General features: G+C 53.9%; 15 protein-coding genes across 15 annotated transcripts; 10 read left to right on the plus strand and 5 right to left on the minus strand.

Annotated features, from left to right (window-relative positions):
* Positions 1–174: 174 nt before the first annotated feature.
* On the plus strand, positions 175–729 carry PG997_011592 (uncharacterized protein; the record flags this gene model as incomplete). Its single annotated transcript, XM_066815907.1, has 2 exons — positions 175–202; positions 302–729. 2 exons carry the CDS (start codon positions 175–177, stop codon positions 727–729), a joined length of 456 nt encoding a protein of 151 aa, XP_066665197.1.
* Positions 730–1,105: 376 nt separating this feature from the next.
* Positions 1,106–2,555, minus strand: PG997_011593 (uncharacterized protein; the record flags this gene model as incomplete). Its single annotated transcript, XM_066815908.1, has 2 exons — positions 1,106–2,329; positions 2,412–2,555. The coding sequence occupies 2 exons, from the start codon at positions 2,553–2,555 to the stop codon at positions 1,106–1,108; spliced, it is 1,368 nt and encodes a 455-aa protein (XP_066665198.1).
* A 1,318-nt stretch (positions 2,556–3,873) lies between these two features.
* On the plus strand, positions 3,874–4,626 carry PG997_011594 (uncharacterized protein; the record flags this gene model as incomplete). The annotated part of the gene is made up of 1 exon (XM_066815909.1): positions 3,874–4,626. The coding sequence occupies one exon, from the start codon at positions 3,874–3,876 to the stop codon at positions 4,624–4,626; it is 753 nt and encodes a 250-aa protein (XP_066665199.1).
* A 36-nt stretch (positions 4,627–4,662) lies between these two features.
* PG997_011595 (SAGA-associated factor 29) lies at positions 4,663–5,460 on the plus strand (the record flags this gene model as incomplete). Its single annotated transcript, XM_066815910.1, has 1 exon — positions 4,663–5,460. One exon carries the CDS (start codon positions 4,663–4,665, stop codon positions 5,458–5,460), a length of 798 nt encoding a protein of 265 aa, XP_066665200.1.
* Positions 5,461–5,926: 466 nt separating this feature from the next.
* Positions 5,927–6,687, plus strand: PG997_011596 (uncharacterized protein; the record flags this gene model as incomplete). The annotated part of the gene is made up of 2 exons (XM_066815911.1): positions 5,927–5,958; positions 6,219–6,687. 2 exons carry the CDS (start codon positions 5,927–5,929, stop codon positions 6,685–6,687), a joined length of 501 nt encoding a protein of 166 aa, XP_066665201.1.
* A 563-nt stretch (positions 6,688–7,250) lies between these two features.
* Positions 7,251–7,841, minus strand: PG997_011597 (uncharacterized protein; the record flags this gene model as incomplete). The annotated part of the gene is made up of 1 exon (XM_066815912.1): positions 7,251–7,841. The coding sequence occupies one exon, from the start codon at positions 7,839–7,841 to the stop codon at positions 7,251–7,253; it is 591 nt and encodes a 196-aa protein (XP_066665202.1).
* Positions 7,842–8,722: 881 nt separating this feature from the next.
* PG997_011598 (uncharacterized protein) lies at positions 8,723–8,926 on the plus strand (the record flags this gene model as incomplete). The annotated part of the gene is made up of 1 exon (XM_066815913.1): positions 8,723–8,926. One exon carries the CDS (start codon positions 8,723–8,725, stop codon positions 8,924–8,926), a length of 204 nt encoding a protein of 67 aa, XP_066665203.1.
* Positions 8,927–9,516: 590 nt separating this feature from the next.
* PG997_011599 (uncharacterized protein) lies at positions 9,517–10,373 on the minus strand (the record flags this gene model as incomplete). The annotated part of the gene is made up of 3 exons (XM_066815914.1): positions 9,517–10,017; positions 10,065–10,098; positions 10,153–10,373. The coding sequence occupies 3 exons, from the start codon at positions 10,371–10,373 to the stop codon at positions 9,517–9,519; spliced, it is 756 nt and encodes a 251-aa protein (XP_066665204.1).
* Positions 10,374–11,253: 880 nt separating this feature from the next.
* Positions 11,254–13,562, plus strand: PG997_011600 (ubiquitin-conjugating enzyme E2-16 kDa; the record flags this gene model as incomplete). The annotated part of the gene is made up of 5 exons (XM_066815915.1): positions 11,254–11,385; positions 11,452–12,456; positions 12,503–13,187; positions 13,381–13,429; positions 13,484–13,562. 5 exons carry the CDS (start codon positions 11,254–11,256, stop codon positions 13,560–13,562), a joined length of 1,950 nt encoding a protein of 649 aa, XP_066665205.1.
* An 835-nt stretch (positions 13,563–14,397) lies between these two features.
* Positions 14,398–15,086, minus strand: PG997_011601 (uncharacterized protein; the record flags this gene model as incomplete). The annotated part of the gene is made up of 2 exons (XM_066815916.1): positions 14,398–14,678; positions 14,756–15,086. The coding sequence occupies 2 exons, from the start codon at positions 15,084–15,086 to the stop codon at positions 14,398–14,400; spliced, it is 612 nt and encodes a 203-aa protein (XP_066665206.1).
* Positions 15,087–15,776: 690 nt separating this feature from the next.
* On the plus strand, positions 15,777–20,252 carry PG997_011602 (uncharacterized protein; the record flags this gene model as incomplete). The annotated part of the gene is made up of 3 exons (XM_066815917.1): positions 15,777–15,904; positions 15,958–16,694; positions 16,753–20,252. The coding sequence occupies 3 exons, from the start codon at positions 15,777–15,779 to the stop codon at positions 20,250–20,252; spliced, it is 4,365 nt and encodes a 1,454-aa protein (XP_066665207.1).
* Positions 20,253–20,918: 666 nt separating this feature from the next.
* PG997_011603 (uncharacterized protein) lies at positions 20,919–21,545 on the plus strand (the record flags this gene model as incomplete). Its single annotated transcript, XM_066815918.1, has 1 exon — positions 20,919–21,545. One exon carries the CDS (start codon positions 20,919–20,921, stop codon positions 21,543–21,545), a length of 627 nt encoding a protein of 208 aa, XP_066665208.1.
* Positions 21,546–21,894: 349 nt separating this feature from the next.
* On the plus strand, positions 21,895–22,587 carry PG997_011604 (uncharacterized protein; the record flags this gene model as incomplete). Its single annotated transcript, XM_066815919.1, has 1 exon — positions 21,895–22,587. One exon carries the CDS (start codon positions 21,895–21,897, stop codon positions 22,585–22,587), a length of 693 nt encoding a protein of 230 aa, XP_066665209.1.
* Positions 22,588–22,949: 362 nt separating this feature from the next.
* PG997_011605 (uncharacterized protein) lies at positions 22,950–23,738 on the minus strand (the record flags this gene model as incomplete). The annotated part of the gene is made up of 2 exons (XM_066815920.1): positions 22,950–23,283; positions 23,428–23,738. The coding sequence occupies 2 exons, from the start codon at positions 23,736–23,738 to the stop codon at positions 22,950–22,952; spliced, it is 645 nt and encodes a 214-aa protein (XP_066665210.1).
* Positions 23,739–23,924: 186 nt separating this feature from the next.
* Positions 23,925–24,533, plus strand: PG997_011606 (uncharacterized protein; the record flags this gene model as incomplete). Its single annotated transcript, XM_066815921.1, has 3 exons — positions 23,925–23,964; positions 24,012–24,033; positions 24,116–24,533. 3 exons carry the CDS (start codon positions 23,925–23,927, stop codon positions 24,531–24,533), a joined length of 480 nt encoding a protein of 159 aa, XP_066665211.1.
* Between the last annotated feature and the right edge of the window lie 713 nt (positions 24,534–25,246).

Raw genomic sequence — 25,246 nt, forward strand, 5'->3', positions numbered from 1 at the left:
CATCCCAGCCTGCGACATCTCAAACCACACCAGACACCCGCCATTTTGGACCACTTTGCTGCGACATCCCTCTCAGCGGCAACACCCATCTCTTCTCCCTGTACCGCATCATCTCTTGTGGATTTAAGTCAAATCTCTTCGATCTTTTGACCGCTGTACGTCAAAGAAGGAACCATGTCGGCTTCTGTTGGTATCGTCCAAGGTAAGTAAACACATGATCCACTCGGTTCCTCCCTACGCCTCACCCACCCCACACGAACCTGAGGCTCAGGAGACTAACGAGACAACTTCTAAACATCAGATTTCGCCAAGCGGGCTGCCAGAAACGGCATCCGCGTCGGACCTCCTGCTACCACTGCCGCTGCCGCCACCGCCGTAGCCCACGTCTTCAACGCAAAGGCGGCTCCCTTTGTTCCTGATGGAACGACGTCTGCTCCCAATGGATCGATCGCCGCCCCATTCACCCCCGCTAAGCTGAACGGCGCCCAGGATCAAGAGAAGGAGGAGGTCATGGTCAAGGTCGAGGAGGATGAGAAGTCACCTAAGAAGGAGGCCAAGGAGGAGACACCTGAGAAGGAAGTCAAGCAGGAGGAGCAGCTGCCCGGATCCCACCACAGCGAGTCGGATGAGGTTGACACCAACAACGGCGCGGACGAAAACAACACGGAGAGCTCTTCTTCCGAGAGCGAGGAGTATGGCGATGGCGAGGTCACTTTCAAGCTCAAGTAAGAGCAGAGGTGACCTTCCATGCATCCGCCACATTCTCTAGGCGCCTCCCGGTTCTCCCCAACTGGAGATGCCTTCATGTACTCTCTTGGCTACGCTGTTCCATCCTTTTGGCAACAAAGGCAGGCTACATCTCAGATACATTGAATAAAATCATGATGGTATTCTTGTAAAACTCGATTCATTTAATGCCGTGCTGCATCTGAAGGCTCCCATCAAGAACAGGTCTGGGCTGACCACAAAACCCAAAACCCAAATTCGGACCAAGATGAAATAACTTTTTGGTATCTCTGCCTCCTCTAGGACGCAATCGTAAATTACTCTCTCTTTGTCTACGTACTATAACGCTCACAGCACACATGTATTAGTCTTTTCCCATCTACAACTTCTCCTCGTTGCTGCCCGTCTTATCATCCACCTCGCAAAACGCCTTGAACGTAATAAACTCATCCTCCTTACCGCCCTCGGACTCGAGCACGAGCTCCGCGGTGGCCCCAACGAAATACACGTACCCCTCCTTGATCTCCTTGACCGTGGGCCCGACCGAGATCTTGCCCTTGCCTCCCGTGCAGATGACGATGCTGGGCCCGTCGATGGGGTCGAACGTGGCTTTCGCGGCGTCGCCCCGGAGCACCGTCCGGATCACGCTGAACTCGTCGATCGGCGGGTCGTATAGCGTCGCCTCCGAGTTGGAGCTGTACGCGGCGCGGTTCAGCACGATGTACGGGTACTCCTGCGGGTCCATCTTCTGCTCCTCGATGGGCGCGTAGTCGTACGTTAGCAGGTCGACCAGGGCCTGGACGTCCTTGAACTTGGGCGTGAAACCCGCGCGAACGACGTTGTCACTCGCCGCCATACACTCGATGATATCGCCCGAGATGTAGGCGTGGATGTCGTCGGCCTTGAGGAACATGGCCTCGCCGGGCGACAGCTTGACGTAGTTGAGGAAGAAGAGGACGAACAGGCCAACGTCCTCGGGGAACTGCGTGTTGAGGCGCGTGACCAGCTCGGCCAACACGGCGCCGCTCGTGGACTCGACGCCGCCGTCGGCGAAGTCGGCGCCCTTGGTCTCGGCACCGGCGACCAAGTTCTTGGAGGCGGCCGCGATCTCCTGGGGCTCCGACTGCATGAGCGCGGCGAAGGCCGAGCGCAGCGCGCGCTTGTTCTGGGTCGTGGAGTCGGACGAGTCGTCGCCCTCTTGGCCGCGGACAGTGGCGATGAAGGCCTTGGCGGCGTCCTCGCCGACGAGCTGGCGCAGGGCGGGCACGGCGGCGAGGAAGTGGGCGATCTCGGCAAGGGGGCGGAAGCCGCAGAGGCCCTCGAAGTCGGTGACGGCGATGGTCATCTCGGGCTTGTGGTTGTCGTCGGGGTAGTTCTTGGGGTCCTTGGCGTGCAGCTGCTCGGCCAGCTTCTTGTTGGGGTGGGCCTGGATCGAGAGGGCCTTGTTGATGGACAGGACCTTGAAGAGGAAGGGCAGCTTGGCGCCGTAGCGGGCCTTGATCGTCGAAGACAGCAGGGCCTCGTTCGCGTCAACCATGTCTAGCAGTGTGCGGCCCGTCTCCAGGTCCTTGGAGGGGTTGGAGGGGTGCGTGCCCATCCATAGCTACAATACGATGCCTTCTGTCAGCTGGACTCGGCTTGCGATAGACTTTTAGGTATTGTAGAAACAATTGGGATGAACCTACCTCGGCGTAGGGCTTGTCGGACTGGACGCTGAAGTCGTCGGCCGGGGTAGCGGCGGCGAATCTAGCGGCGGCAGAGTCGGAGCCGATCTTGCCCCAGTCATAGGAGTTGACGCCGCATTGCAGACGGAAGAGAGGGACCTGCATTGTGACGGTGGGTGGATATGTTGGGATCGATCAACAAGGTATGTGCTGCGATACTGTCGTGCTGGAAAGCTGGTCGGATGGTGGGTTTACTTGTTTACACCGGATGATGATGCAACAATTCTGCTTGGGTCTGGGGGCAGGCAAGCTTTTACCAGTGATGGTTTGCGTCGTCGGTACTCCGGTGAAGCTTGAAATTGCATAGCTCGATTGTCATGTCTTACCTGCTGGCTAGCATCTGCCTACCGCATCTGCAGATGCAATGGCATGACCTGCAATTGGATGAACCCCGCTATCAGACCAGAAGCTGGCCTCCCTGCCTTTTACTTTTTGCCCTGAGTCCTGACGTATCGGCCTATCGTCCCTCCCCTCTCAATGTCGTGCGTGCAGCCCCTCGTTTCCCCACGTGAAGCTATGGCCTTCATCTCAACTCGCTAGGTAGACTCAGTCAATTGTCGATCGGCTTATCGGCATCACCGCCTGCCCTTCGCGGTCTGATAAGCCCGACTCCTCCAATGCAACCCTCCGGGCCAGTCTGAGATCCGCTTTGGCCTTGTTTGTCCATAGTCTGGCTTTAGTCGCGACTCCAGTCCACACTTTCCAGTCCACCTTCATCTCGTCTCCCAACGCGCCCCAACCCCAAACTGGTGCTGCCCATTGAGGGCATTTGTGCTGCTGTACTGCTATTGTTTTGGCTGGCCTATGTTGCGCCCTCTTGCCTCTAATGCCTGCTGATGCGCGACTATCCCATGCTTAATTGCCCCCGATATGCTGTTATTCCCGGGCAGGGCTCAATCGCGCTCCAATTGCCTCGCTCACTACTCTGACTACTTACTCACTTGCATCGTCCCAAGTTATCCACCCTATATAACAGCTACTCCCGGCCCTAGCCTCTTGCTTTCGCGGGCGTCGTCATTACTACTTACTTACTTTGCACCCTGGCCCCGACCGGTACTGGGATACATGGATGCGTCCGCGTTCTGACCTACCATTGCGATCATTTCTACGTGCTTGCCGCTCAAATTCGCCCAATTCGGGGGCGACGGCATCGCAGCGCATCGCAACTGCTTCCCCTTGGTTTTGGTTTTGGCTGCGAACTATTGACTCTTTGCGCTGCGGATCAGCTTTGACTTCTTTCGGATAGTGAGTGTTGTGCATGAGCGATTTCCCTCGTTCCCTCTTGCCCAGTCGAATTCCCACATAGGCAGTTCTCCTACCGCCCAATCCCCAGTCAATGCCCACTGTATTTTCCAAACACAACATCTTCGCTCTTTTGTTTACCGCCCCTTCTCTCCCCCTTAGCTCTACCGAGCCCGTGACCATGTCGTCTAACAACTCGCGAGCCCGCAGAACCGCCAGGCAGCTCAACGAGCTCTCCAGCGAACTTAGTAAGCATTGGGAAGAGCCTCTGGGCCCCCGGAGACACACTCCTTTCTCCGCATCCCGCTCTCCCTCCGCTTCCACGGCCCACTCCCCGCGCAAGGCCTCCATCCCGAACCTGCAGCACGCCCACTCCCGCTCGCAGTCGCACTCGCACTCGCAGTCTTTTTCCCGCGACGACACGCCCTCGGCCGCATACCCTCCTTCTCGGCCAAAGTCCAAGTCGCGCAGCCAGTCGCGCAACGATATCCCCCTATCCAATCCTTCAACCGGGTCACGTCCGACGGAGCCGGCATCCGTAGTTAAAAACGAAGATCCCCCGTCGCAAGGCCAGTCCAAAGAGACTGCCGCTGCGAATACCGAGAGCGACACGCCTCCTAGGAAGGCGCACGCTGGCCCTCGGCCCAAAAGTAAGACTCATCGGGCCACCAAGTCGGGCAACTTGTCCCAGTCCGAGAACGAAATGTCGCAGCGGAACCGGCCCCGCGGCCCGAGCCGCACTAATGAAGCGGTTGGCCGTGGCGAGGAGTTCCAGCTTTGGCAAAATACGAGGGAGAGGATGGCGGCGGTGTTGAAGTCCATCAACGAGACTAGTCGCTTAACCCGGGACGTTGCTGCGAACGACAAGAGTGCGGCCGCAAAGGACAAGGCTGGTGGTGAGTTGGCCCGTTCTCTGTGTTTCTTCTCGTGCTGACATGAACTAGAATCGCCCGCTCAATTCCTCAAAGAGATGGACAGGCTCCTTCGAAGTGGCGTCAAGGTGACGGATGCCACGGCGGCAGAAATCAAGCAGATTATCGAACAACTCAAGATCCTCAAAGCCGTCAAGGAGGCAAACGAGATGGAAACCACCAATCAGTTGACATCATCATCGCGATCGGCCACCCAACGAGCCAAAGAGTCGGCAACTGCATCGTCATCTGTCTACGACTTTGACGGTGCCGGCGATTCGCCCGTGCCTTCGCCCAACCCAAGTGCGTCGCGTCGAAGCGCCGGTGGTGCAGGAAGCAGTAAAGGGGACCGCGACTCGGTTCCTCCCAAGTTGGACCGGTCGACGCCAGCTGCCAAGGCCGGTAGTGTTGAGCCTCAAGGCGCTGCTTCGGTGGCGGCCAGCGCAGCACGATCCAAGGTGCTATTTTCGAAAGGAGACCACGTCGCCTTCAAACCCAAAGGCGCTAACAACGAACCGACCGACTGGATTCTTGGTTATGTCCAGGAAGTGCGAGGGGAAGGCAAGTCGCGTCGTTATAAAGTAATTGATGCCGATCCGGACGAAGCCGGCAACCGAAGCGAGTTCCGGACGAGCGCCAGCAACATGATTGCCATCTCCAAAGAAAAGGACCCCCTTCCTCCACTAGACACGGGCAAGGTGGTGCTGGCTCTATATCCTAATACTACGACGTTCTACAAGGCTGAGGTCATGGGCATGACGGAGGACGGAAACGTCAACTTGAAGTTTGAAGGGGAAGAGAGTAGCAATACGATGCAGTCTGTCACCCGACATTACGTCTTGGAGTACCGGGGTTGAATGGGTTGGATTATCCTTGGGCGTTTTAGAAGGCAAGCGAATGGCGTACAGGTTGGGCATGGTCGGTTGCATGGTGCATGGAGTTATCTTTTCGGCCAAAAGGGGTACAGGATCATTCATGGCGGTCTGGGTCAGACCGTTTGGGGCTTATCAAGCACGCTTAGCAGGGTGTAGCGATTCAATTCAGACGTAGTTCTGCATCAATGATTCAAGCAGGACAATGCCAATCGATCGTATGGGTGTGGTTCTTTTCGGATCTTACGTGTTTTAACCAGTAATGCGTTCGATGGGAATTTCAATGTGATAGAAGCATCTCAATGGTGCGATGGGTGTTTGCAGACTCAAGACTGAACCTCGTGTGTACGTTTTTGACTTGCATTCTGAGACACGGGGAGCTTCTTCCTAAATCCATCCTTTCACGATAACGAAGATGAAAGAGCGGGGAGACGCTGTAGAACCGACCAGAATGGAGCCCAAACGAGAGCTGACTGACATGCTGTTCGTTCGGATTTCCCTATATATACAGCCTGGTCAGGCCGGAGTATTGCATTCCCCAGAGACCTACTCTATCAGCATCGAGCAATACCAAGCAACACAAATCATCAAAAAACGCTCTTGCGACTTCATATCATCAACATCATAACCACCCAATCACGCATCTTCTCCAAACCACCAATCAACCATGGCCTCCGCCCTCACCAACTACCTTCCCAGCCCCTCCTGGCTCCCCTCCTTCATCAAACCCAACAACACTCCAGGGGCTCCTCCTTCTTCGCCAACTACTACACCATCCACCACCTCCTCTACCTCACGAGCCTCCTCCTCGCCTTCACGCTGGGCGCCGTCCTCGGTCACCTCTACTGGCGCCGCCTCCGCGCCGGGGCCCGCCGCACCCACGCCCGCGCCCACCGCTGGGCGAGCGCGCGGCGGTACGAGGCCGTCGCGCTCTGGGACGGGGTCGGGGCGCGGTTAGAGGGGGCCGTAGCTGGGTGGAAGAATGGGATGGGCGGGCGTGGGGCTGCTGCCTATAACAACATCAACAACAACGCACAGAGACAGAGAGGTGGAAGTATCGGCGGTGGACACCAGCGCGTCGTCGTGCTGGAGACGGCGGCTACGAGTACGGCTACGGAGGAGGAGGGCCGGGGACAGGGATCGGGGGCGCAGGGCGGTGGTGGTGGGAGGAAGAATCATCGGATGTTTAGGCAGTATGGCAAGGGGAGGTAGTTGGAGAACTGAACATTGGACTTAGTCGGTGGAGCGAGATAGGGATACGCGACTCGGGGATTTTCGGGTTGAAATCCGCAATCGCTTGATGCGAGAGTCCTGGGAGGCATGTAGGTTTGAGGTGTACGCATTACATCGCGAGGAAGATCACGCGGTGAAATCCAGGGATAGACAGTACGGGAGTCATTGGAGGAGTAGTAGACAGACAGTCAGAAGGAATGAACGCTAAGAAGCCTTGTCTACTAAAGGGCACTTCTATCAGCATAGTCAGTCAATTCTCCGACAGGAGACCACCCACCCCTTTTTCTTTCTGCAGCTATCCTAAGCGACCGTCGTCATCCATCGTCTGGTGGCAATCCACACCCACCTTCCAACTTCCTCCTCCAGTAGAAAGGGTATCCAGTGAACATGTGGTAACGATAACCGCAGTTTCCCAAGATAACATAGCCAACGAGCAACTAATAACATAACGACCAAACCCCCTACTACTTCAGCAATGTCGGCTGCACTGCGGCCTGGTTGTACATCGGTATGTCCCGGAGAGCCACACGATCATTCTCATCCTATTCCAACTTAATCTCAGGACTAACTCTCCTGTCCGGGTGCACATGTGTCACCACTGGCTGGCTTAGGGGGCCACGACCCCCACGACTACCACAATCATTATGTCTTCCTCTTCGTCGCCCAGCTGAGCGCGAGGTCTTACTACCGGCGCCGGCCTTGCGACGAGCGGCCCTCTGCTTGCGACTACCGCGCCTGGCGGAAGATCGAGGAGGGCCTGGCATGCTGGTGGTCTCGCCATCTCGCTTCCGCCCTTGCTTGCTTCCGAAGATGGCCAGGTTGCCGAGCTCCCGCCTGGCCCGGACAAGGCTGCCCTGCAGCCGGTCGACGCCCTCAAGACAGTCGAGGACGTCGTTGAGCTTCTTGGGCGACAGCGTTTTGCGGCTGCGGAGATCACGGCAGAGTCTGACTTTGTCGCTGGCCGGGGAGTAGTGGTCCGGGTATTGGGCTTGTTGCTCTTGGCGGGGGGCCACGGCTACTGAAGGGCGGGCCAAGGACGTGGTCTTGGGAGGGGCAGCAGCAGCCGGTTTATGTTTGTTGTCATCAGCGTCCGCAAGCCAAATTATGTCAGGCAGGGAGGTGGAGCTGCGCATGGCAGGCGCCGTTAGTGGCTGCGACTTGGATGAGGCGACGGCCGAGCTGCCTCGAAGCAAAGTTGAGAATGCGGCGGCACTGCATCGGCGGCTGTTCGGCTGCGACAAGGGGCCTGGTCTTGGGGGATCGAAGAACTAGGAAGATCCGCCATTATCGGACGAAGACACCGAAGACGAGGCTGCACCTGCGGCGACCATGGCGCGCCGGGACGGGTGGACGAAGGGGATGTCGTTGGAGGAAGAAGCCATTGGCGCCGAGGGGAGGTCGTTGTTGTTGATGGATGTAGTAGTGAACATATCGCGTGACGTAAGAGAGAGTGGATGTGGGCGAGTGTGAGAAGGGGAAATCAATTCAATTCAATGGAGTATATACAAAAGACATACACAATCCAAGAAAGAGTGTGGTGACGATGGTAGATGAGGTGGGCTTGGGGTTGTCGACGCGTATGATGCTGTATCAATGGTGGGTGGAAGTCAAAGAAGATGAGAAACGCAATGCAGATGGTGATTAGAAGTCATGAAGAACACATTGCTCGAAAAGTTCGGGTCTTGCTTTCGGAAATAGATAGGATAGGATGGTGCAGGGCCAGCCGCGATTTCCTTTCTGGTATTGTTGTTTGCAAGTTGGGAGTTGATGGCAGGAGTGTTGCTTCCCAGAGTACATAATGTACTGCCAGATCTGTATTGGGGGAACGCATTCCATTGATGCATGTTCTGCAGCAAAAGCAATACCCCGCCATACGTTACCCCAGAACGCCACTGCCGTCGCTAAAGAATAGCATGAACACCGAGCAAAGCAAGAATAGAATCCAGAAAACGCTGTTCATTTTCGTACTCAACACTGCCCCAGCTTCTTCCTGGCCCAGCGATAGAAGCGCTCAATGCCCGAGGTGCTAGGGGCCGCCCGAGCCATCAGCCGGTATTGGATCCTCGCCCCGGGCCTCAGCGTCGCGCCAGTGCTGCCGTGCATCCTCGAGCATTCGGGGGTCGGGTGGCGTGCCGTTATGTCCCCAGCTATGGGGTACGACGGCAGGCTTCTAGAAATAGCTGTAGGGCTCCAGGGGATCACCGCTTTCGCGAGGTGACGCCATGGGCCCAAAATGTCTTACAGCGGTGGTGTTAGTGGGGGTGGGTGTTCGGTAGGTAAGCTCCCAGCGAAATTTTGGGGGCTGCGGGGGTGGGCAGTTGGGGGTCGCTTGCCAGACAGTTTGGGGAGAGCTTGGGGGAAGCTTGGAAGGTTGGCAACTTGACGATGTACCGATTTTTGATGTCCAATAGTACTTGATAAGACCCAACGGATATAGAGAAGTAATATCAGCGGTATAGCTTCGAAGTAATGGAGGGCTCCAGGATATATAAGTTGAACCACCAGTGATATCGTGTGTTGGCTCAGCGGTTGAAACCACTACGTGGTTGACCGTGGAGTTGGTTCTACACCCTCCTGCCACGCGCATCGATTAGCGAGCGAGGGTCAGTTTGCACCTTGTACCTAAAGTGAATCCAAATTCGGAAAGACAGTCAACCGACAGGACTGTTTTCCCCTAAGTACATGCATCTATTGATACAACTGGACAGGACCTTACGAACTTTGCTGGACAGTGGGGCTGGTAGACGTTGTGACTTACTTTACATAGAAAATATAATTCTATGCCCTGATATTCTCTCTGGTCCCCCATCATTTCGTGCCAACATTCTTCACCATCCCCTGAAAAGCCTGCCGGCGCCCCTCCTCCATCTTGACCAGGTTCTCCCGATTCGGCCCCACGGGGATCTCGTCGTCGCCCCACGTCAGCCCCGCCCAGGCCTCGTCCGTGAACTCCTGTAGCGTGATGCCGATGTCGCCCAATCCCCTGGCCACCAGGTCGGGCTGCTGCGTGTGCAGCTCCGTCTGCACGGCGGGCGGCAGGATCTCGACGACCTTGATGTGCTGGCTGGCCTCGTCGGCCGCCAGCTGCGTGCGCACCGACCAGAGCAGCGAGTGCAGCGCCGATTTGGTCGCGCAGTAGCTGCCGCAGCGCGGCATGGGGACTACGGCCAGGCCCGACGTCACGGCGACCACGGCAGCGGGACTCTGGGGGCCTCGAGCTTGCAGGTGCGGGAGGAAGTATGTCAGCAGGGAGATGTAGGAGGTGTAGTTCGTCGTGATCTCCTGGTGCACCCGGCTCAAGTCGATGCCCTGGGGTTGGTGAAGTCCAGGGTCCGCTGGATGCCCGAGTTGAGCACGACGGCGTCCACGTGGGGGTGTTGCTTGAGGAGGCTGCGATTGCATTGTCAGTGTGCATTTTGTCAGCCGCGGAACCGAAGAACTTACCCTTCGACCCACGACTTAATGCTCTCGAGTTGGGTGATGTCGAACTGCGACGCGGCGCACTTGTCGGCACCGTGCTTGGACACGAACTCGTCGAGCCGGTCCTTGCGGCGGCCGACGCCGATGACGAAAACGCCGTTCTCGATCATGCGCTCTGCCAGCGCCAGGCCGATGCCGGACGTGGCGCCGATCATGACGACGTTCTTATAGGGGAAGGAGGACATGATATGGTGTTGAGTTAGGTTTTCTTTTGTTGGGTCAAGCTACTACTGGCTAAAGTCGTGATGATATTTAGAACTCGAACCGCAGGGTCAACGGTCTTCATATACAATCTTTCTTGACTCCAGTAAAAACCCGCTTGCGCCGCTCGTGCATTATCCATGATGCTAAGACATGGTAGTTCGTCTGGTGATTGGATCGTCTTAGCAGGCGGACCGTTGCGCCGTTGCGGCGTTGCGGGCTCTAGCTGTGGATTCGACTCGATCTTTCAGCGTCCTTTAACGCCGACAGGGGTGACCTGGTCCACTGTAGCGTTTGTCCCGCTTCGGGCCATCGTCGCGGCAAGTAGTGGTATTTCTCTATTGCAAAATGCATCGTAACCGAATATCAGAGATCAAAGCCTCTCTACATACGAATGTTACCACATACGCAGTTCATTGGGGCACAAGTCAACTCAGAAACGGAGCTCGCGTGTTCCCGAGAAATTTTGACATGAACGAACGCACTCTCTTTCTTTCGGTAGGCAAGGTACGATGAAGGTCCTTTGGTCGCCGTATTTCATCATTCGACACTATGTTTCCGATAAACCCAGCCTCTGCGCCTCTTTTAATATGTCATTCATCTGATGGAGGAGTTCGAAAGAACGCCTCGTGGTGTCCATGCCGCCCGACGGTTGGAGGCACAGCTACAGCCAGCTGCTGCGATTGGCGATTGCGCCTCGCTGTGTCTGCCGTGCTACACACCTGTTCCTGGAGGTTGCGTTCTCACGGCACTCAACCCTTGATTTTGCTTCCCCCGACTTGCAATTACTGCGATCCCATCTTCCTTCTCTTCAATGCCCAGCAGATGATCTGCACTCCATATGACAGGATTGCTGCCATTACCATGGCCGAGGTCGCGGGTCTCGCGTTGGGCGTGCTGGGAATCGCCGGCCTCTTCACGTCGTGTATCGAGAACTTTGACATTGTTGTGCGAGCCAAGGACTTTGGTGACGACTTTGATCACTTCTGTACTCGGGTATGTCTGGCTCTGCTTTTTTGACATCACCTCTGGCCCAGTGAGGCTCGCTTACAATAGCCCTAGCTTTCGTTGGAGAGAGTACGTTTGGCGTTATGGGGCGAAACATTAGGTCTTATGCCTTCTTGGCCTGATCAGAAACCGCAAGTCCCTTACAATCACGCGATTGACCGGGAAGACATCCAGCCCTCTATTGTCGCGTGCTTGTGCCAGCTTCTGGACTTGCTCACCAGGGCCGATGTCATCACGGAACGATACGCGCTAGACTGCACGCCTTTGTCTACCCAGGCTTACTCGCAGGAGGTAACACAAACGCCGAGGGGCATGCTCGTTCTTCGCGACTCGTTCCAGAAGTTTAAGGAGCGCATCCGGAAGAACCAGAAGCAAAAGTCCGTATGGAAGGTGACTCGCTGGTCAATACACGACTGCGCCCAGTTCGAAGCTCTGGTCGATAAAGTTCACAAGCTGTTAGACGGACTAGAGAGCATCACCAACGCTCTAGGGGTCCTTGAGAGGCAACGCGAACGCCTGCTCGAAGAAGTCGATTCAGAGTCTGATGCGCAGAGCTTGTCGCTTCTTCAGGATATTGGATCGTCGAAATCCGCACCCGTAGTGTTGAGAGCCGTCTCAGAAACGGCTAGTATCCGACTGACAATTTTGAGCGGTGATTCGCAGTCTTATTTCACTGCAAAGACAGGTCAAACAGGCAGCAACCGTCGAGCTTTGAGCCTTCGGAAAAAGGAATTGATTTCAAGAGCTTCGTGGGAAGGTGATCCATCCATCAATCAATCCGAGGATGCCGTCGTTGTTGGTGATGTCCAGATGGAAGAGCAACAAATTGATCGGCTATCAATATCGGAGACTCCGCATGTTTCGCCCGAGTACGAATCGTCAGACTTACACGATTCAGTACCTCAGCAACAGCGGTGGATAAGTGCTCTTCTTGCCAGCCGGCCAGATGTCAAGCATACGCCCGTGTTTTCTCCCAGCGATAGCCACTACGGCCAAGCGATTGATTTGTTCAGAGCTTCAGACGAACACAAATATGGAAAGATATCCGGCCTACTGGCAGTAAAGGCAAACAATGGACTCCCCTTAGCGCAACGGGTGTTCTTAGAACTCCGGAAACATCCATCGTGCAGCTATACCCTTCATCAGCGCGGTTCCCATTGATGATGCCCTTGACAAAATACTGGCCTGTATTGAAGGGCCACCAGGTACACCATATCAAGGTGGCATCTTCTGGATCACTGTCTGGATCGAAGAATTTCAACCTCCAGCCATGCGATTCCACACGCGCATCTATCATCCCAATATCGACCATACCGGCAAGATATGTGCCGATTATGCGGGTTGGTGGCAGAGTGCCAAAATGCTGAACAAAGATACGGGCAGAAGCTCCCTACGCCACAACTTACCCTGGTTCTCTGAACATGCCACAAACCAGTACTCACTGGGGGCTCTTCTCGTCGCGCTTTGCGGTCTTCTAGCCAGTCCAAACATCGAGGATCCGCTAGTCCCGGAGATTGCTGAAAAGTATGTTACCGACTACGACGGGTATTGCTCGGCTGCTCGCCTGTATACACATCGATATGCAGGCTCTTCGCGGCCATCCGAGAAGGACCTATCCTTCTCGCATCCCAGTCATCCAACCGAAGACTCGCCAAGCTGCGAAGCGCCGGATTTTGATGAGTCCAAAACGAAGAAAGTGACATCTTCCATTGGGTGCAAATATATCGAAGGTTCTATGCATGCAGTCAAGGCATGGGTGGCAAATGGTTGGGATGGATTATTCAAGTTTTGTGAGATGGCAGAAGAAGAAAGAAAGAAAAAAATCGATATGGAACTTGAAGAACTAAGGAAAAGCTTCGAATAATAGCCACGCGGCAGGAACCCCACGGACTACTGAGAAGTACATTTCGAGTTGGAAGCGAACCCGATAAAATCCCTTAACGGAGATAGGTTTGGATGTGAGCACGATCAAAACTAGCCTAGGCCTCTCATCGTTGATACTCCCTCAGCCATACCAGATGCTCGAGCTTATGTAAGTGTTTTTTCACCCGTCTCCGAATCCTAAATCGGTCTAACATATTAAAAGTGCCAGGGCTCTCGAAACTCCTTCAATGCTGCGAGGTGCCAGCGAAAATTCCAAGAAGGCCTACAAGGCGAGCCTTTGAGTTGGGACTCAAAGGAGTATATGTGGCAGTAGACAAGTACCCTAGTGGTCATGGGATGGCTACATCTGGCTGTATTCTGAGCACCCGACTTGTCGAGGTCAGGCCCATGGGGAACTTCCTTTGTAACCTTCACCTTCACCTTCAAAATTAACAATTCTCTCAGCGATATCTGATCCTTGCCTTTGTCCATTCCTGAAGAAGCCTGGCCAATGTTCATGTCCATGGTGGGGTGATAGTAACATGCTGACACTTTGGACTCTACTAAAGGTTTCATAGTTAGAGGTTTTGAGATCTAATGGACTCCTTCGATGATAAGGTAAGATAATAGAACCATAAAGTAAGCCAGGAGTGTATAGGGCTGGGCTTGTATGTCATGTTATATACCCGGACTCCATGAAGTGAGTCGCTTATCCGCTATCGTGTGCTTTAGCCGTGGATATGTATTAACCATGACGTTGTCTCGCTGAATTACGGATTTGCCCTAGTATTATTATCGGTTGTAGTATATGCATACACGATCGTAGCATGAAGAAACTCTCGGCAATTATATAACTGCGTAGACAGACACCAGCCGACGCCAATACGGTGGAGGAAGTGCATGTGGAAAATCCTGATACTTTCTACATCCAATGCCAGCAGCCTAGCTGCTACGATGTAGACCCTATCTGAGTTACCATACATTGCACTTGTGAGAGGAATAGTATACAACGCATGGTCCAGCCAGGCTGGCCAGTAAACATGGCTGGTTGAATGAGGCTCACTTGCTCAATTTCACCAGCCCCTTTTGAACTCCACCGGACAATACTTCGTCAGAAAACACAGGTTGCAAGTTGCCCTACTCGGACTCGTCATCCTCCTCCTCATCGTCATCGGATTCTATCTCGATAATTTCCATCACACTCCTCTTGGCAATACCAGGAAGCTTTGGAGGCGGCTTGGCGGCCACATGTCTTTCGACAATGCATCCCTTGCTTCTGCAATCTTTATCACAGCAATCCCAGACGAACCCCTCGGGGCAAACGTCGCGACGCCAGTCCGTCTCCACGTCGATGGAATGGGGATCATACTCGACCTGGTCGTCGTCGGGGAAGGCCTCGGGGTCCAGGTCGAGTGAACCTAGTGCCCAACTCAGCAACGAGCTCAATGTTACAGAGCCAGGCAGACTGCTCTATTCGGGTGGGGCATGGACTTACCATCGTGATAGCGGCAGCTTTTCTTGGTGTTCTTAGTGACATCGAAGACCTGTTTGCAGTTCTGGCAGGGCTCGTATCGCGAATAGGCTGTGCTCTCGTCTTCCTCTAGCTTCTGCTTCTTGTTGGGGGCGGAATCTCCCTGGAGGTCGCTGTCCTCTGCGGCGCGTTTCACGGCAGAGCCCGTGATCAGGAGCCGTTCCATCGCCTGCTGGCGGAAATCCTCCGAGGCGGCGCACATATCCATAAAAACGCTCTGCAGCGTCAGGAGGTCCAGTTTCTTGACAGCCTCTGCTAAAAGCGATTGGCTCTTATCCTCAGCTTGGTCGGACATGGTGATGGGTGGGTTGGCGAGACGTTGATGGTGGTTAAATTAAAGACGCGCGCCCAGAACTCTCAGACGCGTTTCACCTGATATCATCGAAAAATTGGAGTTCAGACCCTGCATGGCCCAGATCAGACAGGGATGTTCCAAGTTAGCGGGAGATATGGACCCCTCCATCAATCACCCACCACTCATAAATTCTGAAGACTCTCTCTTAGTCCAAGGTCCATCTGCTTCGCCATAAAGCCGGAAATAAGCAGACGCGATCATGAAGGTCGCACTCAAAAGAGTGAGCTGTACACACCAACGTATAATAGATAGGTGTGGCCTTATGTTGTGGCCGAGCAATGTATCAAAGTACAACGTGGCTAGTACGCAGAGCAGGTGCAACCATGGGTTGATTCGCTGGGCGGGTTGATGGCTGCAGATTCTGTGTTCCATCGAGTGTCTGCTGACTGCAGAAGTGGCGGAGGCTTGGTTGCCTTCGCCACCATTGTCGGGGGAAGCCCCTCCTTGCCTCCATTATGTCTGCCTCGAACACTCTGTGTTCGACACAGTGTCTTCTCCATCACTCCCCAGTCGAAGGCGTATAACAACTGGTCCGAAATCTATTCCGATCCGGCACGGCGAACAGCATAGCACTTGACCTGCTGTAACAGTGAGTGGTTCCGACCCTCGATACAGCAAACGTCATCTGCCATGGCAACCTTGCCGCCCAATCGTGAGGAAACCCGCCAAAATGAGCTGGATACACAGGCGGAGACGGCGGAACGGCAAATTCAATCCCTGGATGGCCATACTGTTCGAACAAATACAACTACATCAACGTGAGTCGGTTTCTTGGTGGACGAATACACGAATATGCTGACACTGCCCAAAGTCCAAACCCAGTCGTCGCGAAGTGGGCTTTGGAGATGCGAACTTTGACAGATGAACAGCGGGACCGCTTCCTCAAAGAGGTGCCAGACGGTGACCTCCACAAGTTCGCAAATTCGATCGAGGAAGTCATGACGCAGAGGATCAATTCAAGCCGGACTCTGCGAGTGGCAAAGACGATGGCGCCACTTGGCCAGCTGGTAGACATGACTAAGCCCTTTGCCGACACTGTACAGTCGGCATTTCCACCAGCCGGCCTTATCCTAGGGGGCATCTCTTTCCTGCTCTCGATAAACAAGAAGTTTGTGGACTACCAGGAATCTGTCATTCTCTTTCTACAGAAAGTCTTGACGAACCACAAGCTATTCGAGACTTTCAGGACCACTATTCCGGGCACGCCAGAGATACAACTGTTACTGGTTGAGATATACGGGGATTTGCTCAAGTTTCTTGCCACGGCCGTAAAGCCGTTTCTTGACAAAAAGGGCCGGGCCAGGATGACTCTGGTTCCAGTGGCCAAGTCTCTGTGGAAGCCGTTCGACGCTGAGTTTGGCAAACTGGAGAAACACCTCGACAATCACTTGTCGACCTTCGACAGAGCTTTATCACTTCATTCGCAGAAGGAGCAAGCCTCCTTTTCGAAACTTCAGGGGCGCACATTGCAAATGATCAAAGGCGCTGATCAACGACGATCGTTATTCGAGAAGCAGAGTGGTGTGAAGGAAACAGCAAGAGAACAAGGTTTGATTATCTTATTCCATCTGGTATCTTGAGCAGGTGGTAACTGACCATCTGATAGAAGAATTACGCAAAGATATACTGGGTTGGATACCGCACAGCCCTTTCGATCACATCCAAGACGATAAGCACAGCAACAGCTTGCCAACCACTGGAGGATGGCTCTTCGATCATGATTCTTTCCGGACCTGGAAAGATGGCGGGCCTTCAAATCTCCTCTGGATCACTGGTAAAGCTGGCAGTGGAAAATCACATCTGGCCGCTCATACCGTCCACAAAATCCGCGAAAGCTGTCGTGTACAAGGCCCCCTCCTCGCTGGCGATCAAGACAACAAAGCTCATGCCCTTGCATTCATATACTGCAGCTCAAATGCGAACGCCAAAACGACCTCTGATGCAGTTCCAGTTATATCAACACTGTTAGGTTCGATCCTGAGACAGCTTTACGCTCAACTACCAAAAGATAAAAATGTTGAGACCATTCGGAAACGCTACATGGAAAGCAGATTTGATGGCCTTCGAAGGGCCGAGATCAAGGATGGTATCCGGAGTATAGTCCAAGATTTCATGCGAGCTTATGTCATTGTTGATGGGCTTGACGAATGCAGTGGGCTTCCTGGTGATGACTTCAAAGATCTCTGTCAGTTCTTTGCGTCCTTGGTGGCAAGAGAACTGGCGACTTCTGCCCGTGTTCTCATATTCAGTCGACCTGGGTATTCGGCCATTAGCAACGCTCTTCCGAATGCTCCCGCGATGCAAGTCGACGATGGATCGAATGACAATGACATCAAGACATTTGTCCAGGAAAGAACTGTAGGCCTGGCAAAAAAACCCTCTGCATTGCAACAAATCCAGAACAACCTTCTCAGTGGTGCAGAAGGTGTTTTCCTCTGGGTTTCTCTCAGCATCAAGTTCATCGAAATGGAAACATCCGATAAGGCCAAGATGGTTGCAGCCCAAAACACGTGGCGAGGCCTCGAGGGGCTGTACTCAGCGATGCTCCAAAGGGTGTTAGCCCAGCCACCATCTCGTCGTGATCTAGCTTTGAAGGCACTGCTATGGGTCGCTAATGCACAGGAGCCACTGTCCAAGGAGGAGCTGATCCATGCGCTCAGCTTTGAACCAGGGATGGAGTCACTCGACAGCGACGACATCATCGATGAGAGGGTTATATTGTCTAGCTGTTCCGATCTCCTGGTTAAGAAACATGATCAGTATGAGCTTCTTCACTTTTCTCTGGCGGAATTCTTGAGGTCAGAAGCCGCTGCAGAAATCCTGCACTCAACGCACCCCAGGGGCAAGGATGACGAACCCGACGCAGTACTTGCTTCATTATGCATGGGCTATTTGCTGCTTGATGAGTTCAAGATGGGACCTGTAGGCACATGGAAGGAGTTTGAGGATCTAGCGAAAAGATTCCCACTGCTCCGTCATGCTGCTTTGCATTGGGGCACCTATCTCCAACATTCTATGGGCCCGAAGAACACAGGTTTGGCTTGTGATATTCTACAAAGCCTCAAAACCCGCAACCTTGCAATGCAGGCTTTGGCTCTATACATGAAACGCGGGCATGCCGGTATATTTCCTTGGCCTGGTTCGGTGCAGATACTTCACGTGATCGCCGCCTTCGGGCTTGACGAACTTCTCAACTGGCTTCCTGAAGCAGATTCACAAATCAATTCGCCTGATGGATTTCTATGGTATCCAATCGATTACGCTGTCGTACGAAAGCACAAGGCCATGTCCAAGTGGCTATTATCCCGCGCGAGGGCCTTAAAGCCACATCCAACTGAGAGCAACGTCGACACCAATGAAGAAATCACCCAACGTCTGAGGCACCATCTTTCTCTCGTTTCAGAAGCAGCAAACAATAGATGGCCAGAAATGGTATCGAGACTCATAGCTGCAGGATTTGATAAGGATGAAAAGGGTGAGAATCGCCAAGCTGCTTGGCACCATGCTGCACACCATGGGGACATGGAGACTGCAGAAGTGCTGATCAAATCTGGTGCGGACCCCAATATCAAGGACAGGCTTGGAGAGACGCCGCTGATGGTAACAGCATCCTGGGCTGACATACAAATGCTTGAGCGGTTGCTCGACTGTGGTGCTGACGTCAACATGCAAACCTTTAAGGGTACGACGGCTCTCCATAGATTGGCAACCCGCACCAAGGACAACAAGGCCGCCGAGATGATTCGGTTTATCTGTGAGCATGGAGCAGATACAGAGAAGCTAGATGAGGGAGGTTCCACACCTTTGCTCAGTGCTGCTGGTCTGGACAACATAGCTGCCGTTGAGGCCTTGCTGTCCGCAGGGGCAGACTGGACAGCAAGAAGTCGTGGTCAGGCCAATATCCTCCACATAGCAAGCAGGAATGGTAGTTCTCAAGTCCTCAAAACACTTTTGACCGATCGAAAAACGGGCTTGACGGAACCGAGGGCTCTCGCCGTGCAGAAAGACGACCGTGGCACGTCGCCGGATCCGTTGGATGGTCGGCTGGGCCCTCATTTTATAGCAGATATGAAGTCCTTATGCTGTGCGGACAATGAAGGATGGTGGCCCCTCCATGCGGCTGTGGCTTCTGAGAAAATCGAATGTGCGGAATACATATGCAACTTCGACCCAGATCAGGTCAACAAGCAAGACTTGGATGGGTTCACGCCTCTGCATATTGCGGTCACTCATTCGCAAGTGCCCATGATTCATTTCCTGTTGGATCGAGGGGCCGACATCAACATCATACGTGGTCCTACCAAAAGCCAACTCACCCCGTTACATCTGGCAATGAGAGGCCAGCCTCTCGAGGTCGCAACTGCCCTCCTCAAAAGAGGTGCTGACCCGAGTTTGGAAAACATGGATGGTACTTCGGCATGGGATACTGCTGCCATGATGGGCAATCAGACGACCATGCGATTCGTGCTTGACAACGACTCGGTGCTGAGAGATGACGAGGATCGGTTGCAAAGATTGCTAAAGGCTGCGACGGGCCATCAAAACATTGAAGTCGTTTCCCTCCTGCTCTCGCCGTATGGACAGTACTGTCTTCTCTCGAAGGCGAAACTTCACAGGAACTGTGGGCTGTGGGCAATACGGGGTGGCAGCCGCCAGATCTGGCAAATGCTGGTTTCTCGTGACAGTTCACTGGCAGTCGAATTCGACCCATTCGGAGGAAATGCGCTTCACTATGCAGCCATTTATGGACGCACAAATTTGATGAACCAAATTTGCGAAATGGACTTGGACATCAACCAAATCGGGTTCAATGGTTGGTCACCCCTCATTTGGGCGGCAAGATCCAACATGTCTAGTATGGTGAAGTTTTTATGTGACAGAGGGGCCAATGTCAACTATGCCGATTCATATGGACGTACCGCATTGCATTATACGGCTGGGAACGGATGCGGTAATGCAATGGAGGCGTTATTGCAAGCAGGTGCGGACGTATGCATGAGAGATATTGCAGGGTTCACTGCCGCCGAGTACGCTAACAGCAGCGTATCGGCGTTGCTAGAGGCGGAAATGAAGGGCTCCGTTTTTCCAGCCCCCGAGCCATATTGAGGAAGCACAACAAGCAGTCACATCCATCATCAAGAGACTGTGTAGCCCGAAGGTTCCGAATCAAACAGCCCCAGATTACACCAGATATTCAGATATTGGGCTCATTCGTATGTTTCTACTGAAGATTCGGATGTTTCGAGAAGCCGCTCTGTTATCGACCGAGTTGTCCCAAGGAGAGTCCTTGTCATGTGACATTTGCGGGATCGATATATGGGGCCCTGGTCATTTTCATTGCGCAGAGTGCCTCGATATTGACTCCTGCTTACCCTGCTACAACACCTTTACTCTGGGAGGCCAAGGGGGCCAGCATGAGCTATACGCCCTTGAGTATGCACTGCGGCCAGTTATAAGTGCTCTCTTTGATGTAAGCCAGTTCGGCACCAACACTCTGCTCCGTATTCTTGATAGCGCGGCGGTGCTCTGGGGCTATTTCAAAGAGAAAGAAATGCAGTACCGCACTTGGTTCGAACGCTACAGCCTAGAAAAGCAGCAAGAGCGGCAAACCCCAGGGTGCCTTTTAGTACGGACTGTTATCGAACTAAAAGATCTCAGCGAATCTTGTGGAAACAGTGAGAGCATCTCTGGAACCCTAGGGGATACAGTTCGAGTGGTGGCGGGCTCCGAGGAAAGAAGGCTAACATACAATTTTCGATTTCTGAATCGGAAATGGAGCCCAGCGAGGATATACCCCGTATTACCGCCTGTTCATCCCACAGGTTTCTGAAGATTTTCAGCCCCAGAGAGCTTTCAGACGAGGACAGGGTCTTTTTCGATGAAAAGGGAACTCTGTCGAACTCCTTCTTGGAAAGGCTTGGGGAAACCATCGCCAACTTAGACATCAGTCAACTTTCCACAGACACGGAACACATGTCGGGATCCTGGCCGGGTAAGACCACGATGGATCTGACGGACCCTGGCGAACCCTCAAAGGATAAAGTCGAGCTACAGCTTCCAGATACCCCCGACCCGGCACAAGCACCTGACGATCCACGCCAAACTGGGCATGATGAAAAAAAGAGCGGCACACCTGGTCCTCTGGAGCAGACAGTAGAGTCTGATCGCTCTAGCGCCTTCAAGATAGATGTCGATGAGGCGCGGAAGTCCCTTCTCCAAAGGATGCGTCGCTTGCAGCCCGATGACGATAGTTTGGTGAGAGGCGAGGGGTTTGTGTTGGAAACAGCGTGGTCGCTGGTGCAGGCAATAGTGTACGGCGACGAGGCTCGATGCCCGTCTTTGGTTGAATTGGTGAGAGAATATGGAGAGAGTGAAGAAGATCGAGTCCAGACTGGTTAGATACGGTCATGGTTTTTATTCCATTTTATCATGGAGGGCGACAAATTGAATGAATCTTATGGCGATTGTCAGTGTGACACACCTTGAAGGTGAATACAGGGGTGAATTCCATGCTGTGCTGGATCAGCACAGCTCATTTCGTGTCTATTCATTTGGGCTTCTATTGAATCTGCAACCTGTACCAAGGTTTCCATTTATCTCTACTTTATGTCCATCATCCTCTTCAGCCGTCACAACTACTTAAACCATCCTGCTGCCTCATCTGCCAGTAGGAAAACCTTTGGGATTGCCATATTCTTTCCCCATCACAACAACCACATTTTCCCAAGCGCCTTTTCAGGTCAGCAAGATGCAAATCCTCAGCATTCTCAGATCGCTCGCCTTCCTCTTCGCCTTCTTCGGCACCACTATTGCCGCCAATGGCTTCGCCCAACCCGACACGGTCCAACCGAACGGCGCCAACCCCGACCACGTCAACATCTGGGCCCGATCCATCATCGCCGGCCCCGCCGCGCCCACCGCGCCGCCGGAAATCATCAAGGCCGCCGCCGACGGCAACATCCCCGTGACGGTGAACCCGGCCCTATACTTCGAGCGCATCGCGCCGACGATCCCGCAGAGCATCTGCGACACGGACAACAACAGCTACGAGAACCTGACGGGCGTGCGGGGCGAGGGCGACGCGTCCGTGTACGACTGCCAGGCGCTGTCGGGCTGGCTGCGCGACCCGGCCAACTACGGCCGCTTCGACGTCCGGGGCGACCAGTGGGACAAGACGGGCCGGGACTACCTGCCGTTCCTGTGGACCGACCACTGCTGCTTCGGCGCCTTCCGCACCGACTTCCAGCCCGAGGACATGGTGGTCGGCGCCTTCGACGTCGCGGACGTGATCGACGTGAGCGTCAAGTACTTCAGCACGCCCTACCTCAGCCCGCCCAGGGTCGAGGCGGACGGGTTCATGTACTGCCAGGCAGACATCCCCTTCGGCTGGGGCCTCTACAACAAATTCGCCAACCAGCAGAACCAGTTCGACGTCGATTGAGTTTGGGGGACAGGAGGGTGGGGATGGGAAGGACTGCATACAGTTGATATCTGCCGGGCAAGATCAAGTTGTCATGGCGAGGGAGGCTTGTGCATAGCTTTCGGCAGATAAGAGGAGATACTGCGAATCAATTGCAGTGGTTTCCCATATCAATGTGTGGTGGTCTTCTAATACGCTTCGTCTATGGTGCCTATCCGGACGAACACAAGGGCAATGATAAATAGACAACAACATTCACGCAAGCCTGAAGACTGCGTCCAAACAGCTTCATAGTCCTCTGAGAAATCAATCACCTTCATTGGGCCTAGTTCTATCTCGTGGTAATGTGCATAAATACCACCATGCTAAGTCTTCTTCGCTACCTAGTGCCCACTCCAGTCCTTCTTCCTCCACCCAGTGACTGACACGCCTTCCCCTTCATTCCTGCAATCCAAATACATGTCTCCGTCGCAAAGGTTCTTCGTCGTGCAGTCGTCCCGCCAGTAGCCCTTGCGCCAGGCCGGCTCGTACCACATGCCCTCGGCGACGGTCGCGTCGTCGTCGGGACAGGTCACGTTGATCTTGTCCCAGGCGTTCTCCAGCTCGTCGCCCCTGCAGGGGTTCCATAATCCCCAGTTGCAGACCGCGATGCGGACGTTCTCGAAGTCGATGAAGTAGTGTTGGAAGGGGCTTGCTTGGCCGTCGTCGCTGTCGCACCTGTGTTATGGGAGGTCACGGAAGGAGGGATGTCAGCTCGAGCTACTCGAGAAAGAGAAGAAAGAAGGAAAGTAGTGACGCCTCCCAAGATGACTCTTGATTCCAAGGTGCTTTTGGGTGGAGGGGCCGGGGGCTAATGCCTACCAAGTCTTGAAGTAACTGTTGGCCTCGTTAAATGCCTTTTTGTCGAGGCGAAGCGAGTCGCAGGTGACTTCGTATTTTGCGCTGACGTTGAGGGGCTGAGTGACGTTCTTATCTCTTGGCAGGATATGGGAGACTTGATCGGCCTCCTTTTGATACTCGTGGCGGACCAGCTCGGTGGCCATAGCCTCGCGATCGGGAGTGTCGATGTTTAGGTTCCAAAGACCTGGCTCTTCAGCCTGAGGCACGGGCGATCCAATGACAAGGGAAAGAAGTGACCAAAAGACCGTCAAAATAATGGTGGTCCTCATCATGATGGAGTTTCTTGGGAGTTACTGGAGGGAGGTTTTGAAGGCAGCTTAATCTCAAGCTTGCCACGGAGTACGTGGCCTTATGTCTGGCTCGATATGTTAAGGGAACAGTTGAGGAGATATCCTTTGTGTTGGGGAAATTGCGGCATTTATACACTTCACATGCCTTCCTATGATTTGGTCCGTATCATGTTGACGACAGAAGCTTCACTCTCGTGCGCAATCAATGGTCAGTCCAAGTCGCCACTACAGCAATGTATTACTATACATGACAAGCCTATCGACTGCATATCATGAGGTGAATCAAGCTACTGACTCTAACAGTGTTAGACATCCTCATGCAGTTGTTCTTCATCGCGAGTGGCAATGTAGCCGTTCAGTTCACCCCTTGTCACATCTCTCCGCAAATCGCAACAATCTACCCCCATTCCTGCACGCGACGCCGGTCCGGTCGCCGTTGCAAAGGTCGCCCGTCGTGCAGTTGGAGCGGAAGTAGCCCTTGAGCCAGGCGCCACGGTACCACATGCCGGTCGAGACGGTCTCGTCGTTCTTCTCGGCGGACCCCTCCACGGGGCAGACGAGGTCGAGCGCCTCCCACGCGGCCTCGACCTCGGTGCCGTGGCAGGGGTTCCAGAGGCCCCAGTTGCAGATGGCGATGCGCACGTCGCCGAAGTCCATGTACTGGTGGCTGAAGGGCCAGACTCCGCCTTCGTCGCTGTCGCACCTATTTTCAGGCATACAGTATTAGCTGAGTATTCGTTGACGTCTTGGAGGAGCTTTAAGGAAGGAGCGGGTTGAAGCAGTACTTACCAGTCCTTGAAGATGTGGTGGGCGGTCTCGAAGATCTTCTTGTTTACCTGGGGCTTGCCGCAGTGGACGATGTCCTTGTTGAAGGTTCCGGGACCAGTGGCGTTTGTGGTCTTCTTCTCTGATAGACCTTGGGCCATTCTCTCGGCCGCCTCCTGGTATTTCTTGTCGACGATCTCTTTGGCCTTGGCGACGCGCTCAGGGGTGGCGATGTCGAGGTACTGGACGTCCGGCTTGCCAAGTATCTGAGGCTGGACCAGAGGGGATCCGAGGATGGGGGAAAAGAAAGCCCAGAAGAGCGTTATCGCAATGATGAAAACTCTCATCTTGGGAGAGCAGGGGGGTTTGAATTATTGTGTGGGTGCTTTGCGTGGAAATGTAGGATTCGAGGAAGTTGACTTGGTCAGGAGCACTTGGTCGCCTTTTGTCTCTTTGGATGCTTTGGATAGGAAAGGGTCTACAGCATTTTCCTGGCCATAGGAAAACTCCAGCACTTATATAGATTTCCAGTAGGTCACCTTTCAATTCAATGGATTTTCACGTTGTCATTTTGACTGAGAAGATTCCTCCCCCTATTCACTCTTTCAGGGGCACTTTAGGGGCTCGCAACAAGTTCGCCATGCAAGCATGACAAGACTTCCATTACATCCTGAGCCAAGCGTGTATCAGCTGCAATACACAGTAGCACACTGCAAAAGGGTCAA

The sequence above is a fragment of the Apiospora hydei genome (assembly GCF_038363865.1).
Source record: "Apiospora hydei strain CBS 114990 chromosome Unknown utg000008l_segment0_segment0, whole genome shotgun sequence".
NCBI lineage: Eukaryota > Fungi > Ascomycota > Sordariomycetes > Amphisphaeriales > Apiosporaceae > Apiospora > Apiospora hydei.